The sequence below is a fragment of the Chiloscyllium plagiosum genome, chromosome 6 (genome assembly GCF_004010195.1).
Source record: "Chiloscyllium plagiosum isolate BGI_BamShark_2017 chromosome 6, ASM401019v2, whole genome shotgun sequence".
Classification (NCBI taxonomy): Eukaryota; Metazoa; Chordata; class Chondrichthyes; order Orectolobiformes; family Hemiscylliidae; genus Chiloscyllium; species Chiloscyllium plagiosum.
The window spans coordinates 6,541,882-6,557,131 of record NC_057715.1 but is presented as its reverse complement, the minus strand read 5'-3'; the positions used below and the strand labels follow the sequence as shown (position 1 = coordinate 6,557,131).

Here is a 15,250-nt window from a genome sequence, read left to right as displayed (position 1 = left end):
GTAAGTCTTTTTCTGAACTCTTTCAAGTTTCACAACATCCTACCTGTAGCAGGCTGACCACAATTGTTCCCTTCTTTAACTCAAAAGTCAAAATGACTTAACGATCGAACTGAAGAATGTCTAGAAATTAGAAATACAGTGATGAAATACCAGCGCGAGATAGAAAAGGTGGAGATTTAACCTAGTAGGGACCTTTAAAAATCTGAAAGGTTTTAGTGGAGTTGAAACAGAGAGATGATTTCTGGAAGAGTGTACCAGGCCCCCAATGTGTCATATAGTCACCAAGAAATCCAACGAACAATTGAGGTACCGCATCAGGTATTGGGTGTTAAGAATGTAGAACTTGCTACCACAAGGTTTGGTAGAAAATAGTAAAGATGCATTTGTGGGGAAAGCAGACCAGAATGTAAGGACCGAGCCTAATGCTCTTGACAGAGGTAAGAGCCCTGCCTCTAGACCAGGAGGCCTGCTTTCAAGGCTCTCCTGCACTGCCGAGATATTTAAACTTTTAAGGGGCGGAAAGAAAAGAAAACTTTTTTTGTTTAGAAATTATGGGAGCGTGTTTAAATGAAGTCCATATATTGGACATGTACTTATGTCAAATTACTTGTGTGCCATAAATCCTGTGCGTTTATTTGTTACAAGCTGTTTGTATCGAATTAAAATGGTGGTTAGTGTGCTATTACGGCGCAACTATGCCGGAATGTAATGGCCTGATTGTGGTATTTATGTACGGGTTGTAAACAAGGCAGGTCTTACATTCATCACTGATTTCATTCTTCCAACTGTCAAGGTTCGAGTGGCGCTGGAAAAGCACAGCAGGTCAGGCAGCATCCGAGGGGCAGGAGAATCGATGTTTCGGGCAAAAGTTCTTCATCAGGAATGAGGCTGATGAAGGGCTTTTCATTCCTGATGAAGGGCTTTTGCCCGAAACGTCGATTCTCCTGCTTCTCGGATGCTGCCTGACCTTCCAGCACCACTCCAATCTTGACTTTAATCTCCAGCATCTGCAGTACCCACTTCCTCCAGCAGTTCCGTCTAGCTTGATTGCAGCCCCCTGGTGTTGAAGTTCGAGGATGGTAACGTTAAAATGCCACTGTCGAGCTTCGATCTCAACATGCAGGCTGACTCTTCACCACAATATTGATGGAGCGGTGAAGATGCTGTCTCTGGATCCAGAGGGTGAACGAAGGTCCAATCTCTTCTCACGGGTGGAAGGAAAAAGATTCTAGTATGGTTCTTGGTATCCTGTACAACACTTATTCCACAAACAGCAAATCTAAAATTACTTCTATCTCACTGTTGCTTTCGGTACTCTCTTGTGGGTTAATTAAAGGGCGCATATTGTAAATGACCTTCAAACCAGCTTCAAAATTCTGTTTGAAAGTATTTCCTGCGCTGTGAACGGTGCTACATAAATGCAACAGCTCGTTTTTTTTGAAAGAAGGAATTATTTTATCATAAAAGTCTCACCCGGCTGTAATCACTAACGTTTCCAATTGCACATGACTGTGGTCTAATTGCTCAGGATTCCCCCGCGTTTTCCTGCCGCTGATGAAGTGATTCGTTCAGGGAACAGCGTCCCTCAATGTCACGCCGTTCCTAACATCTCTCTCAAAGATAAAGCTGGTGTGTGCGGTGCAGCTTCGGGTGTCGTAGGGCAAGAAGCGAAATGATAGTTTATTTATTTTTTTTGTTGCTTTCGCATGCGCTCGTCACTGCCTCTCAGACTGGCGAGGAATACAAATCAGCCCACGGTGCCAGTTTCAAGTTGTAACCCAACACTGAGCAGTTCTGTCAGAGCACTCGGCTTTCAGTAACAAGCACCAAGACGTTGGAATGTATCTCACCCACCCAGCCAGCCCCTTCTCCCCCCTCCGCGAAGTTGTTCCGCTGTCAGATGGCATTTTGCAAGAATTATTGCTTTGGGGTTGAGGACATTTGGTCAACTCAATGAAAGCGAGCGCCTGCCCTGTGAGGAGCACAGCCCGGACGGATCAGCCCAGCTCCAGATTGCAGCAGGACCATGTACTGCAGCACGGTTCCCGACAGCAACCCGCAGCCTCTGAGAAAGGTTGAGTTTGGCTCGTGTCCTCTCGCCCATTCGCCATCCGGAATCCTGCCTCCCGTCAATTGCGCAGAGCAACACTGAGGGACTCAGTGCCATCGGGCAGGACCCTCGGTTCCAACGCCCCGTCGAGTCCCCCCACACACCCTGCACCTTTTTTTGTTATTGACATCTTTTGGAAACGCATACTTTTCGGTGTTACCTTCAAGGAAACTTCAGGGATTGAAAATGCCAAACCGTTGCTCGTTTCGTGTTGGTGTGGACTATGATGAGTGGACAGGGGGCTGTTGATGTAAAACAGGATTGAGTTTGTGGGGTTCTGTCTGTCTGGGTCCCACTCTCTCCCTCTGGAAGACCAGACAGCTGTGTCTCACGAATGGAGATATCTCAGAGCTAGAGATGACGCAAACCATCGTCTCCTTCACCCCCCCTCCCCATCCCCCCAAAATAATAATGGGTAATTCGAGGCGAAGATGGCCGCAACTTGACATCCAGCGAAGAGATCGGTGGCAATCCCAGCATTAGAGCCAGCGACATTTTGCCTGGATCAGGAGAAACAGTTGAACTTTTTTCTCTCTCTCTCTCTGCGCGCATTTAGTTGGAGCTTACACTCGGTGGTTAATGGGGTTTGGATGCGAGAGGCTGGAATGTGGCAGGCTGTGAATCTTGCAGAGTGTGTTGAGGAGAGAGCGGGAGAGCACAGCAAGAGCTGGTGGCCTGACCAGGATGCAGTCACCGGAGAAGTAGGCTTTCCCCCGGGGAGTCATTGGGAGGAGGGGGCTGGGGTTTGGGGGGACTCTGATGCGACAGTCCTCCTGTGCTTGCTCCCAGGAATTGGATGGCAGCAGTTGACCGTCTGCTGAGGGTAGGAGCCAGATTGAAGAGGATATCCCGTCCGGGGGGATAACAGGCGAATCTCACCAGGCAGACAATCCCGGTCAATGTCTATTGGGGCGAGCGAGCATTCATTGTGCAACCGGCCGGCGTTGCTCTTGCTTACAAGATGACCAGAGGCGCCTGGATGTGTCGGCAGCAAGGGGACGGTTTACAAATTTGGTATGTACCCCGCCAGAGCGACAAACCCTGCACAGATTCCGAACGAGCCCAGAAATGGCGACTGTCTCTAGCGTCTCTCTTGTTTTTCACCGTCCTGCTCTCTGATCACTTGTGGCTGTGTGCAGAGGCGAATCTGACCGGGATCAGAGACCAGGAGCAGGGCACCTTGGCAAAGATGGGCGGGGACCGGACAGATCACTTACCTTTCCACGTCTCCCTTAGACCTGAGCAGCCAAGGGAAGCCAGCAGCAGCAGTGGCAAACATACTATTTTTATAGGTAATATCACAGCCAGACCGAGCTGGCAATTAGAAACTTGTTACCCACATTGTCTAACTGACCAGTGTTTTATTGTTGAAGATGCTGAGTCTATCTGTGGACGCGTGAGTGAGCGATTAAGCAGGGGCGCCTGGTCGCCGTCTTTTCGCAATTTCCACCTTGCCTTTTGTGAGTCTTATACCCTTTCGGAGCTGTTCGCTGGGATGCCTACGCCAGAAGGCTCGAATTGCCATCTCAATGTAGTGATGGATGGAGATGCTAGCGTTTGCGTTCAGTGTGTTGAGACTTACCAGCGGTTAGACCAGCACGCCCAGGAGAAGTACGAAGAGTTCCAGGTCTTGTTTCAGAAGTATTTACATTCGGGAGAGTACTCGGTGAAAAGTTGCATCCAAGACTGCAAGGTAAGAGCGTTGACTTTATTCCTGTTTGTTGAGTCCTGGAGGGTTGGAGAGTCTTGCTGTTGGCATGGCGACGGCAGTTTGTTGCTGGCAAGTGGTGCCCCGGGATTCCTCGGGAACTGTTGTTTGGAATTGTTGGTGAGGTGCCAAAAAGAAAGCAGAACGTTGCTTCCCAAAATATTGTCTCTTAGCCAACTGGGGCGGAGTGAAGTGCTGGCGATTTTGCGCAGTGATAAAGTGCGGACAAGCGGCGCAAGTAAATGACCGTGGGACTGTTTATCTTTACTGATAGGGAGAGTATAGCGGGAAAGTGGAGATTTAGTACTGCGGCGCTCATATGGGTTTTTTTTCCAAAAGATTAGCACATGCTTCTCAGCTGTTTGCCATGGAACCGACTTGCAGTGGTTGTAGATCTCAGCAATGCGCTAGCGAACCACAATGGAAGCGTGCCCTTTTTAGTTGAATACAACACAAAACCTGAATTACAACTCAGGCAGATTCTCAAAGTGGAGTTTAGATACAACAATTGTCAGCTCTCAACGTGCTGTAAACCTTGTGTTTCAATGCTTCGTTTGGGTTACTTGTTGCCTTCTCTCAGCAATGTGTGTGTGTATGTGTGTGTGTGTGAATTCCCGGAACTCGCACTGGGGAAATCGCCAATGGCCATTGTCCGTTTCTTCCTATTTTGCTTGAGTTGTGCTTGAAGAGTCTAGATGCGAACACACTGTTGGATAATTTAAGAACAATAAGAATGATGGCCCACATGCAATGTCGAAGCAGGAGCCTCAGCAGTCCAACCATCGTGGCAGAATTTCAATTAGGCTCATCGTTATTCCTTGCACATCCTCACATGCAACACAGAGGAATCCTAACTGTTAGATTCCAGCTGTATTCACAGCGCTATTGAGCAGCAAGCAGTCAGAAACTTTCCCAGCACACTCGGCGGGTGCTCAGGGAACGGGGTATACTGCACACCCAATTTCCACTTAGCATTCACTCAACAAATCCCTTGGCAACATTAATATTGATTGCGCATCAGCCTTCACCATTGAAGAAATTGCTGTCTACATTTAAAAACTAATGTTCAAACACTAAGAGCTGCGAGAGGCAGTGCATTTTCAGAGATGTTGAGGGTAAAGCGCTGGAAGCGAATGGAATAGGGGTATGGGTCAGTGCCAATGAAAGGCAGAAGAGAAACCGGGACGGTCGAAAGTCATATTTCCATCCGTTTTGTGTAATGAAACTAAGCATTTGGCGTAAATTCTAAGCTTGAAGTGGCACCACAGCCAATCAACATTAGTTGCTCTCCAGGGTGCTGAAAACACAAGGCGATCGAGGAGCAGATGATCATGGGAATGTTGGACATTTTCCTGTTAAGTATCTAGATTGGATACTATCGCGCTATTTTCTAGCGATAATCTATTTTCTAGCGATAAGTACTTTTATTGCGAATTTGATTCTCAAATATGTTCAATTATTTTTCATAATAATCTAGAATGGTTTTGTGGTGTTGAATGTATATTAAATAGGTTTTCTAGAGAAGATATTGTTGTAGTTCAAAGAATGTTAGATCCATATTGTGCATTTCGTGACATCTATGTTATAGAAATTTGAAACAAAAAAGTGCATTTTATGTTCGCATTATTTTACTGCAGATTTTACTGTCTTCATTTATTTGCTTTCAAAAGATTTCAAAATGTGTCAATTGGAATGTATATGTCAATAGATGAATGGATTATGGCTTCTGTGAAAAGGTAGAATTACACACACACCAAATCAACAAGTTCATTTTACGCTTGGTGCTGAGTAACAATCTGTTAAATATCAAACCTTTGAAAAATTACTGTTTATTCACAGTGGAATGGGAACTCAATGTATTTCTAAGATCAGTAGCCATAGGATTGCCATTTATGTACACAGAAGATTCCAAGTATGTGTAGACTAGATGTTTTAGAATTATTTCTTAAGTGGTTTTATTCTATATTTGTTTTGATGTTTTCATCTTCTCAGCTGCTGTTTTGTCACAGTTGGCGAATAGATTTTTGATAATCCATTAACAATAAAGTGATATGACATTTGCATGCTGCCATGATAGCTGCATCAATTGACAGCAAAAAAAGCAACAATATTTGTCTTCAGGAAACTGGGAAGTACTTAGTAGTCTGTGTATATACAAGGTTCTTTGTTTTCTCAATGTTTGAGAGTTAAAATGCCAATTAATATAAATCACTACCAAGGTCTTATTTCAACACAATAATGATTTGCTTGCAGAAATATTCAGTATGAATCATTTCAAGATCAGCAATATAGTCAAGTAAACTCATTTCACCAATGATTATTATTGGAGAGATTTGGATTCAGCATAGAAAGCTCTTTATAGTTGGTTGAATCAGTGAGGTGTAAAATGAAAAGAGTTGATAAAAATGATGTAGAGATGAAATACATAATGTGCTTTTATTCTTTAATTTGAGAAAAATAAATTGTTATCTACATACAATTAAAAATGCAATTACATGTGTGGCTCTTTTTCCAAATAAGAAGATCCAGACTTTAAATATAACTTTTGTAATAATAAAAGATTGTTCATTATGTACTATAAAAATATTGACCTTAAAGTAACCAAATCTAATTAGGAGCTAAGGAAGTGTAAGATGTTTAGGATTATTCTAAAAAGAAAAAAAAGAATCTTTTTCACTCCAAAATTTATATCATTATCAAAGAAAACATCTTATAAATTAAACATCTAAGGTATGGTTTTGAGTATACTTGAGGTTATCTCATGGTTTGAAGCTTCAGACCTTGAAAATGTCTTCAGCCTTTTGCAGTGGAGCAGTACACGCTTTGAGGACTAGGACAGTGGAGGTGGAAGGGTAGAATCATCAGGGAGGCACACCTTGTTTATAGTTTCATCTTGTTTATAGTTTCATTGGTTACAATCACAATTTTGCGGCCATTGGTTGCTAATGGTAAAATGCATTTCAGCAATAAATCAAGATTCCCTCTATCTACTGGCTATTATTTGACTCAGTTCCCTCGATTTTCATGGAAGTCAGTTCCATCTACATATTAACAGTAAGATGTGATTTAGCAATCACATTTGGGTAATCCAGAGCAATGCTTATCTTTTTTTCCTCTTTCATATCTAAAATATATTATATATAAATATATAACTGAGCACTTGATCAATATTTTGTGCACATGCAACAAAAATGATCAGTAGAAGTGGCAACATGTATGCATCATTTATGGATTTCAGACTTGAAAGTGAATTTTCATTTCTTGTACAAATATGCCCATTTGATTTTCTGCCAAGATAACATATTACATGACTTTTTCTAATGTAAAAACAAATAATTGTAGCCCTGTGTGTCTATTCCTACACACTTAGAATTATTTTTACACGATCTTAAACTTTTTTTTAATGGATGTATGAACTAAGGGTATTTACAGGATGATACTTCATGTATTGATCTCCCATAGTCAAAATATATATGCTGTCATTCATTGTCAATTACATCATGCAGGAAGAATTACCAATTGATTATGGAATTTAGGACCTATGCTTGTATATTCCAGCATCAGTTCAAATACTTTTAAAAGTGACAGGAACAAATAAGAAGGTTGAAGAAGTTTTCAGCACTCTCTACACACAGTTCCACTGTAATATAGAAATGATTAATTTTACAGAGTATAAAACTTAGAACTCCAAGAGGAGCATTGAAAGAGAACTCTTGGAACATAATTAACAGTAATGATCTGGCTTTCCTACATCACAGATTTTGGTGTGGGTGCCTTTTTGACACATTTTTCATTGTTGCCTGCCCCCCTTCCCCTCTCCCCCAACCTTCTCCATTCATACACCACAGCAAACTATATTTATGGACCATTTTTATTTCAATGCTTTTCTCATTACCACTTTCTTCAGCATGGGCCATAATGACTGATGTTATTTAATCACATCTGCACTGTACCTTATCACATTTCTCTCAATTTTGTCCTTTTTCTGATCCCATGTCCTTAAACTTGTGCTTGCTATTAAACTATCAATCTCCACCTTCTTCAGTTGAAAGGTCATTGGGCTAAAACGTTAACTTGACCTGCTTCCAACATTTTCTCTTTTATTTCAATTTTTCATTATTTGTTTTTTTTCTATTGAATGATGATTTTTCTCTGCTCTTGAATGCAAGGCAGTATTCAAGAAATGGAAAGAAAAATTCTTAGCAATTTAGAGAAGGAAAACAAAGGGTGGATTTGCAACCATTCAACCTAACGCGAGTGGCAAGACAATATTCATTAGGATATAAAGCTTCTTGGTACATCAGCCCTCAAATTAGGTAATAGTCTCATTTAAATTAGAAATTGTCTTCCTGTTGCCAGTAGAACCATGATTTAAAACTGAATTTTGCAGAATATATATCAATTGCCAGGTTAGTTGAATGAAATTCTGAAATCCCTTGACTTTTCTGAGGAAGGTACTCTTCCTCAGAAAAGTCAAGGGATTTCAGAATTTCAGACTCCAGGCTCCATAAATGCAACCTTGGTCAATGCTGCTTCACATATCTAGCAATTACATTCTCCCAATGACTCAATGGATTTATATTCTTCATAACTGCATTGGATTAGGATAGTTGAATTTTGGAGGCCAAGCGTAATTCCTACTCCAGGCAACGGTCCTACAAATAACACACCAACTTTAAGATACACCAAAGTCTTTCAACAATTGTCCACTTCACTGGCCAACTAATTGATGATTGTTCAAAAGAAAAGTTCATGCTTGAGAGTTTGCTTTGAATTGTGGAATTTCTTTTGTATGGTTTCTTTATTGGAATGTAATTGATACAGTACATAATTCTATTCAGTTTTGAAATACGTCAAGTGGCATAATATGAAGCATTGTTTCCTTTATTCACCTAATTGGCTGATTTGTTGACCTGTGATTTCTGGTATCAAATAGAAATAAGTTTTCAGTGACTTATATAGAACAGTCATTAATTATATGTTGTGACCCAACTAAGTGTTCAATTACACCCCCGTTATGTACTTGTGAAGTTTTGTCAATGAACTGCCTTGGACAGGTTAAAAATATATGCTTCTATTTTGTGTAAAGTTGAATTTTATGCAGCTATTTGATGTTATGTTTGCTCTCAACTTAAGTGCTGCCTTTTATTTTATCTTCAAAAGTAAATAAAAATCTATTTTGTTAGTGTCATAAATCAGCATAAATGAATCCATGTTTTTATGACTCAAATAATAGCTGATTATCCCTAATAAATTGGATTCAGGAGTGATTATTCTCCATATGTACTTAGATTTTTTTATCTTTATTCTGGTATATTCTGCATTGCTCTTCTCATAACTTTGTTTTTTATCCTCAAGGTTAAATAGTTTTGTGCAGAACATTTGGAAAGAAAATATATTTCATTTTAATTATGCTAATTTCAATTTTAATTGCAGATAAGAACAGAGTAATGATTTTACTCACCTCCAAACCTCCTTATCCTGCAGCTCATAACACCTCTGAAGGTTTTATGAAAAACTATTTGTTGACTATATTTACAAAATCCTATTTGATCATGGAGCTAGCCTTGTGACAACTGTAAAACATAATTCTTAGTACAGTACCAGTTTAAATAATGTAACTTTTATTAACTCTCATAGAACAGTGTAGAAAGCTACCTCTGGAGGGGAAATTTGAGGGTCAGATCCTATCATAAAGGTAATTATTTGAATACAATTAAATGCATTTGATTTTAAAAAGTTTTATTGAAATCTTACTTTTTAATTATCTTATATACCTAAATCTTATCATCTTAAACATTATTTTGTACACTTTGTAAGGAAATCTTTTTTTAATTATCTAAGTTGTGCAGTGTTCAATTTTCATTAGCTGACAATCATATTCCAGTCTCCTGCTGAGATGCATAATAAGTGCTTTTATTTTGGAAAATATCACCCTTTAACTTGGCTGAAATTAGCTGATACAGTAATGTGAACTCTTCTTCTCTCTTTCACTTTATACCTGTACACCTGGGTTACTATTTAAAATGAGATGCTATGTCTTTGTCTGATGCAGGTAGGTGTCTATTGATGAACTTTTTAAAAATATCAGTTTCTAACATCTTGAAACCCACAGTCCATACTCACGTTAGAACCTGTTCCAGATTGAAATAAAAAATTAGAAATGAGAAAATAAATGTAATACTCTTGTAAATTTTCAGAAACATACTGAGCAATATCTGAAGAGGGGCAACTGATATGCCTTTAACAACCTCCAATAAAGGATATTTTTTAAACTACCTAAATGTATAACATAGGTATTAAATTGGGAATCATCTGACTGATGAGTAAACTTGTTGTTATGTTCTTAAAATGCTCAGTGGTCGTAAGGTTAACTCCAATTGATACTATTCGGGCCCACATCAATGAGTACAATGTGAAATGTAACTGACATGATCTGAGTGGTATTGCAGATTGCTGTTTGAACTTGGCTCCCAGGAGAGAGCTTTGCACATGTACCACACATATTGCTTTCAAAGTATCTAAAAGTGTCATTTTGAAAACATTAAGCAGTAGGTTATTTTCTTAATCTAAAAAGGATTCAATATTAATTCAATTACGCACACAAAATATTCAACATGAGAAATCCAGAAACAGACACTGGTTAAACCACTGGATAAGAGTATTATACACCTAGGCAGTTAGACTAGGCACTCAACCATCATGCAGCTGATAATGGTCATGCCTCTGGTTTTGGGTTCAATCCCATTTCAGAGCATTGAGCAACAAATCTAGGCTGACATTCTTGTGTAGTGTGGATGAAGTGCTGCATTTTTGGAAGTGGCATTAAATCAAGACCTTAGCTATCCTCTCAAATTGATGTAAGAGTGCAGTTCACTCTTTGAAGACCAGAAGACTTCTGGCTAATATTTATCCCCTAGATTACCTAGTTCATGTCTCATAGCTGTTTGTGGGACTTGATTGAATGTCATTTGGCTGCAATGTTTTCCAAGATTACAGCAGTAACTACAATTGAAATTGTAGTTTTGGATGCGAAACACTTTGAGCGGTTGCAATCAGCACAAAACATTTGCATTTTTTTTTCTTTTGCATTCTTAACACTTGTATTATTTGGTTATTGTTGCACAAACACTGAAAACTATCTTGTATTAATACAGAATAGGAATGTTAATACAGTCTCAATTAGCATATTCAATAGATGAACCCTATTTGTTTGGACAGGTATAACAGAACTTCCATGTACCTGCATCATGAATGTACCTTTAAAGACTTTTTTTAAAAGCCCAATCTGTAGCTACTATCTTTCTTCAATATCTATCGACAATCTATTACCTATTGCTTAGGCTACAAATCATTAATGAACTATCGTGAAATTTAGTCTGTAGTTAAGTATGGAATCAGTAAGATTTCTTACATAACTGCCATGAGGTGGTTGATTGCGTATGAATCACAGATGCATCCAATTAACATGATTATGACTTCAAGTGCCAAGAATCTTTTTCAGCAACTTTTAAACAAACAAATAATAATTTATTCAGAATAACCTTAATTAGAAAGAGAGAGAAGAGCAGTTGAACAGAAAAAGGAATGGATGACAATCAGCCTGGAAATTAGAAATCCACTTGATTTACTTATCTGTATCTGATGAATCACAGCATAAAGGTAGAGACGGGTCCACAAAGGCTGGTAACCTGTCACCAAGACACCCTTTATTTACACGTGCATCATATATGACACTGATCCCATTAGCATAGAGCCAGGTCCCAGAGAGAAAACAACCGCTGACACACTGTTTATGTCTGTCAGCCAGGGCTCCTTGATTGAACCAGATTAACTGCCCCAATAAGGGAACTCACATTCTCGGAGGTCCATCTGGCTGACCTTGGAGCTATTGTTTAGCTTTGGGTGGTAGGTCCATTTTTATATTAAATTACATCACCAGACCTTTGACTCCTCAGCAGTCATGATCTTCTCCCTTCCCATATTTGGAGTTACATCTCCCCTAGCCTGAATATGGAAGTGCATCATAGCTTTTTTATGATGAGCAGGTTTTAGGAGGCCTGAAGCACAGACCTAAAAATGACTTTTACTTCTTCATTGGTTGAACAGGCAGACTATGAGTGCACCCTACCTGTTAGGTGCCCAAAAGTCCAAATCAACAGCCTATGATTCCACCAGTATAGAATCTAACGGGAAAAGAAAATAATTTGTCTTTGTGAATATGAGTGATTACAAAGCGCTGAGCTCATTAAACAGATGCAATGACAGCAACTTTGCAACCGGGAATAGCCATCATTTGAACCACCCATTCAATGAGATTTTCCCTTTTATTCCCAATTATAAGATGTTGATGAGGGAAATATTTAAACATCTGGTGATCTGATTTTCCATTGATGAATGTTGTTGGCAAACATCATTCCTAAGATAAGCGTCTGCACTGAGGAACATTGATTTTAAACGGTCAGTGCATTATTATTCAGCAAAGCAGTAAGGATGCTGATTTATCATGATTCTGTTTCACACTAACATCATGATACAAATACTAAATAATGCAGGAAAAAAGACAGTATTCACATGCCAGTGATTACTTTGCTCCAAGACTCAATACAACCTTGATCCAAACATGGACATGACAAAAGAGCTGAATCCCAGAGTTTAGATGATGACAATTGCCCTTGGCATTTGATAGGGTGAAATATTAAGGAACCCCTATAGAATTACTGAGAATAAAGCTTGGAGTAGCTGCCGCCAAGGTGCAGTGGGAAAAGACCACTATCTAAGATCTTTCTGCTGAAGCTAAATAGGTGTCCATTCAGTTATTGGACATTCCAAATGCCTCAAATATATGTAAATACATGGTGGAAGTGGGTACTGCAGACTAGAGATTAGAGTCAAGATTAGGGTGGTGCTGCAAAAACGCAGCAGGTCAGGTAGCATCCTAGGAGCAGGAAAATCGACGTTTCGGGCAAAAGCCTTTTTTCAGGTTTCATTTTGTTTAATTATTGTAATTTATGTCTTAAGTGCAATCATGAATACTGAATACAGAAAACTAATCTTGCATTATATATAATTTATTAAATGCTGGATTAATGTTCCTATTATTAATTTTCTTTGGTCTTCTCTCATACTTTAAAATTAGAGAATGTAACCATTGTTTTCTATTTCATAATCAAGATTAGTACTTCTAACTGACCTTAATGGAATTATAGTGTCATACAGCACAGAAACGGACCCTTTGGTCTGACTTGTCGTTGCTTATCACCTTTGTCAAACTAAACTAGTCCCATTTGCCTGTATTTGGCCCATATCCCTCTAATCCTCTCCAAATGTCTTTTAAATGTTGTAACTATTCCTGCACCTATAATTTTCTCTGGCAATTCATTCCATATACACACTACTGTGTGAAAAAGTTGCCCGCAGGTCCTTTTTAAATCTTTCCCCTTTCACCTTAAACCCATGCCCAGTCAGGAAAAAGCATCTTTGCAATTCATTTTATTTGTACCTTTCATGATTTTATAAACCTCCGTAAGGTCAACCTCCTACGCTCCATTTAAAAGTGTCCCAGCCTCTCCTTCTATATCAAACTCACTAGTTTCAGTAACATCCTTGCAAATCTTTTTCTGCACCATTTCTGATTTAATAAGATCCTTCATATAGCAGGATAATTAGGTTTCTGTAATGTTAATCATCTAATTGACTTTAGGAGTTTTGTGAGACCTGTGCTGAGTTATCATGTCAAGAATAGTAAAAGTCTTGCTGCTTTGGTAATTTAAAGTGTCAGAAACTGTTCCCACTCCTCAACAAATTAGACACAAAAATAAAATAAAGAAATACAGATGCTGAGAATGTGAAATAAAAACAGAAATTGCTGGAGAAACTCAGCTGATCTGATACCATCTGTGGACAGAGAGCAGAGTTAACATTTTGCGTCCAGTGACCCTTCTTCATACACAAAGCTGTTTCAGATTAGTTCTTGATTATCTGCTGTAGGACAGTTCTCTTAGACAATGGGTAAGAATATATATTAAATGCCAGGAAAATCTAGGAAAGAAAGACAGACCTATGTTTATGTTCTGCCTTTAAGGATCTCAGAACATATCAAAGCATTTGGTACAACCAATTATGAACATTTTAAAGTTTTTTATTGTTATATAAGAAAGTCAGGTGCCAAATTGTACTAAACAAAATTGCACAAACAGCTGTGTGGTCATATTAGACTATCAGTTTTAATCATTGGTTTGTGGGTAAATGTAGATCAAGACTTCACAAAGAACTCGACTGTTCTTTGACATAATAACACACAGGATATTTAAAATCTACCTGGAAAGCTAAGTTTACTTTAACATCTCATTTGAAAGACTGTAGTTGCAACCTCACAGCATTCCCTTATAACAGCATGGGATTGTCAGAATTGATAACAACTCAGAAGGAAGCCATTTGGCATATCATGCTGGTTTATTGAAAGGGCTGCAGGTTTAATATCATTCGCCCACCCTCTCCTTGTACCCTGTGCATTCTTCCTCTCCATATAATAATCCAAGGTCCTTTTGAAGGTCTCTGTTGAACCTGCCTCCACTAAGCTCACAGGCAGAGCATTCCAGATCTTAACCAGCTGCAATAAGAGAAAGGATTTTCCTCAACATCATTTGCCAAAGTCTGCAGGTGTTCTCTAGTTCATGATCCATCTTGCTGTTCCTTTTTACATATTCTGCCCAAACTTTTCGTGACTTTGAACCCCAACATCAAATCCTCTTGTACATTTTCTTTTCTTTGTTTCTTCTTATCAGCTTCTCTAATGTATCTATGGAACTGAAGTTGCTCATTCCTATGAATCCTTTCTGCACATCATTCCTAAGTGTGGTGCCCACAATTGAAGACATACCAGTTGGGACCAAACCATTAGTTTGTACAAGTTTGGCACAATTTCCTTGCTTCTTAACTCTATGCCAATGTTCTATACTGTAATAAAGCCGAGGGTGCTGCTTTATTAACTTGTTTCTCAACATGTCTGTACATGTCTTTATGTACAAATAAATCCAGGTGCTCCTTCTGAACCCTATTTGGAATTATACTCTTTTTATATAACTTGTCAGGAATTTTTCTACTAAAATGATTCACTTCACAATTCTCCACATTAAATTTCATTTGCCATTTGTCCACCCATTACAACACCCTGCTCATATCATTCCCGCCTCAGGCGACTGACTGTGTGGAGTTTGCATATTCTCCCTGTGTCTGCGTGGGTTTACTCCGGGTGCTCCGGTTTCCTCCCACAGTCCAAATATGAGCAGGTCAGGTGAATTGGCCACACTAAATTGCCTGTAGTGTTAGGTGCAGGGGTAAATGTAGGGGAATGGGTCTGGGTCAGTGCGCTTCGGTGGGTCGGTGTGGACTTGTTGGGCCGAAGGGCCTGTTTCCACACTGTAAGTAAT

General features: G+C 39.3%; 1 protein-coding gene across 3 annotated transcripts in view; it reads left to right on the top strand.

Moving 5' to 3' along the window:
- The first annotated feature begins 1,021 nt into the window (after positions 1-1,021).
- LOC122550442 (transmembrane protein FAM155A-like) overlaps positions 1,022-15,250 on the top strand; it is a 521,930-nt gene continuing 507,701 nt past the window's right edge. For all 3 annotated transcript variants that reach the window (XR_006311855.1, XM_043691179.1, XM_043691177.1), the window contains exon 1: positions 1,022-3,803. Coding sequence is in view for 2 of the 3 variants with exons in the window: in XM_043691179.1 (XP_043547114.1) it covers positions 3,072-3,803 (732 nt within the window). In the remaining variant the exon portion in view is untranslated. The remainder of the gene's footprint in view (positions 3,804-15,250) is intronic.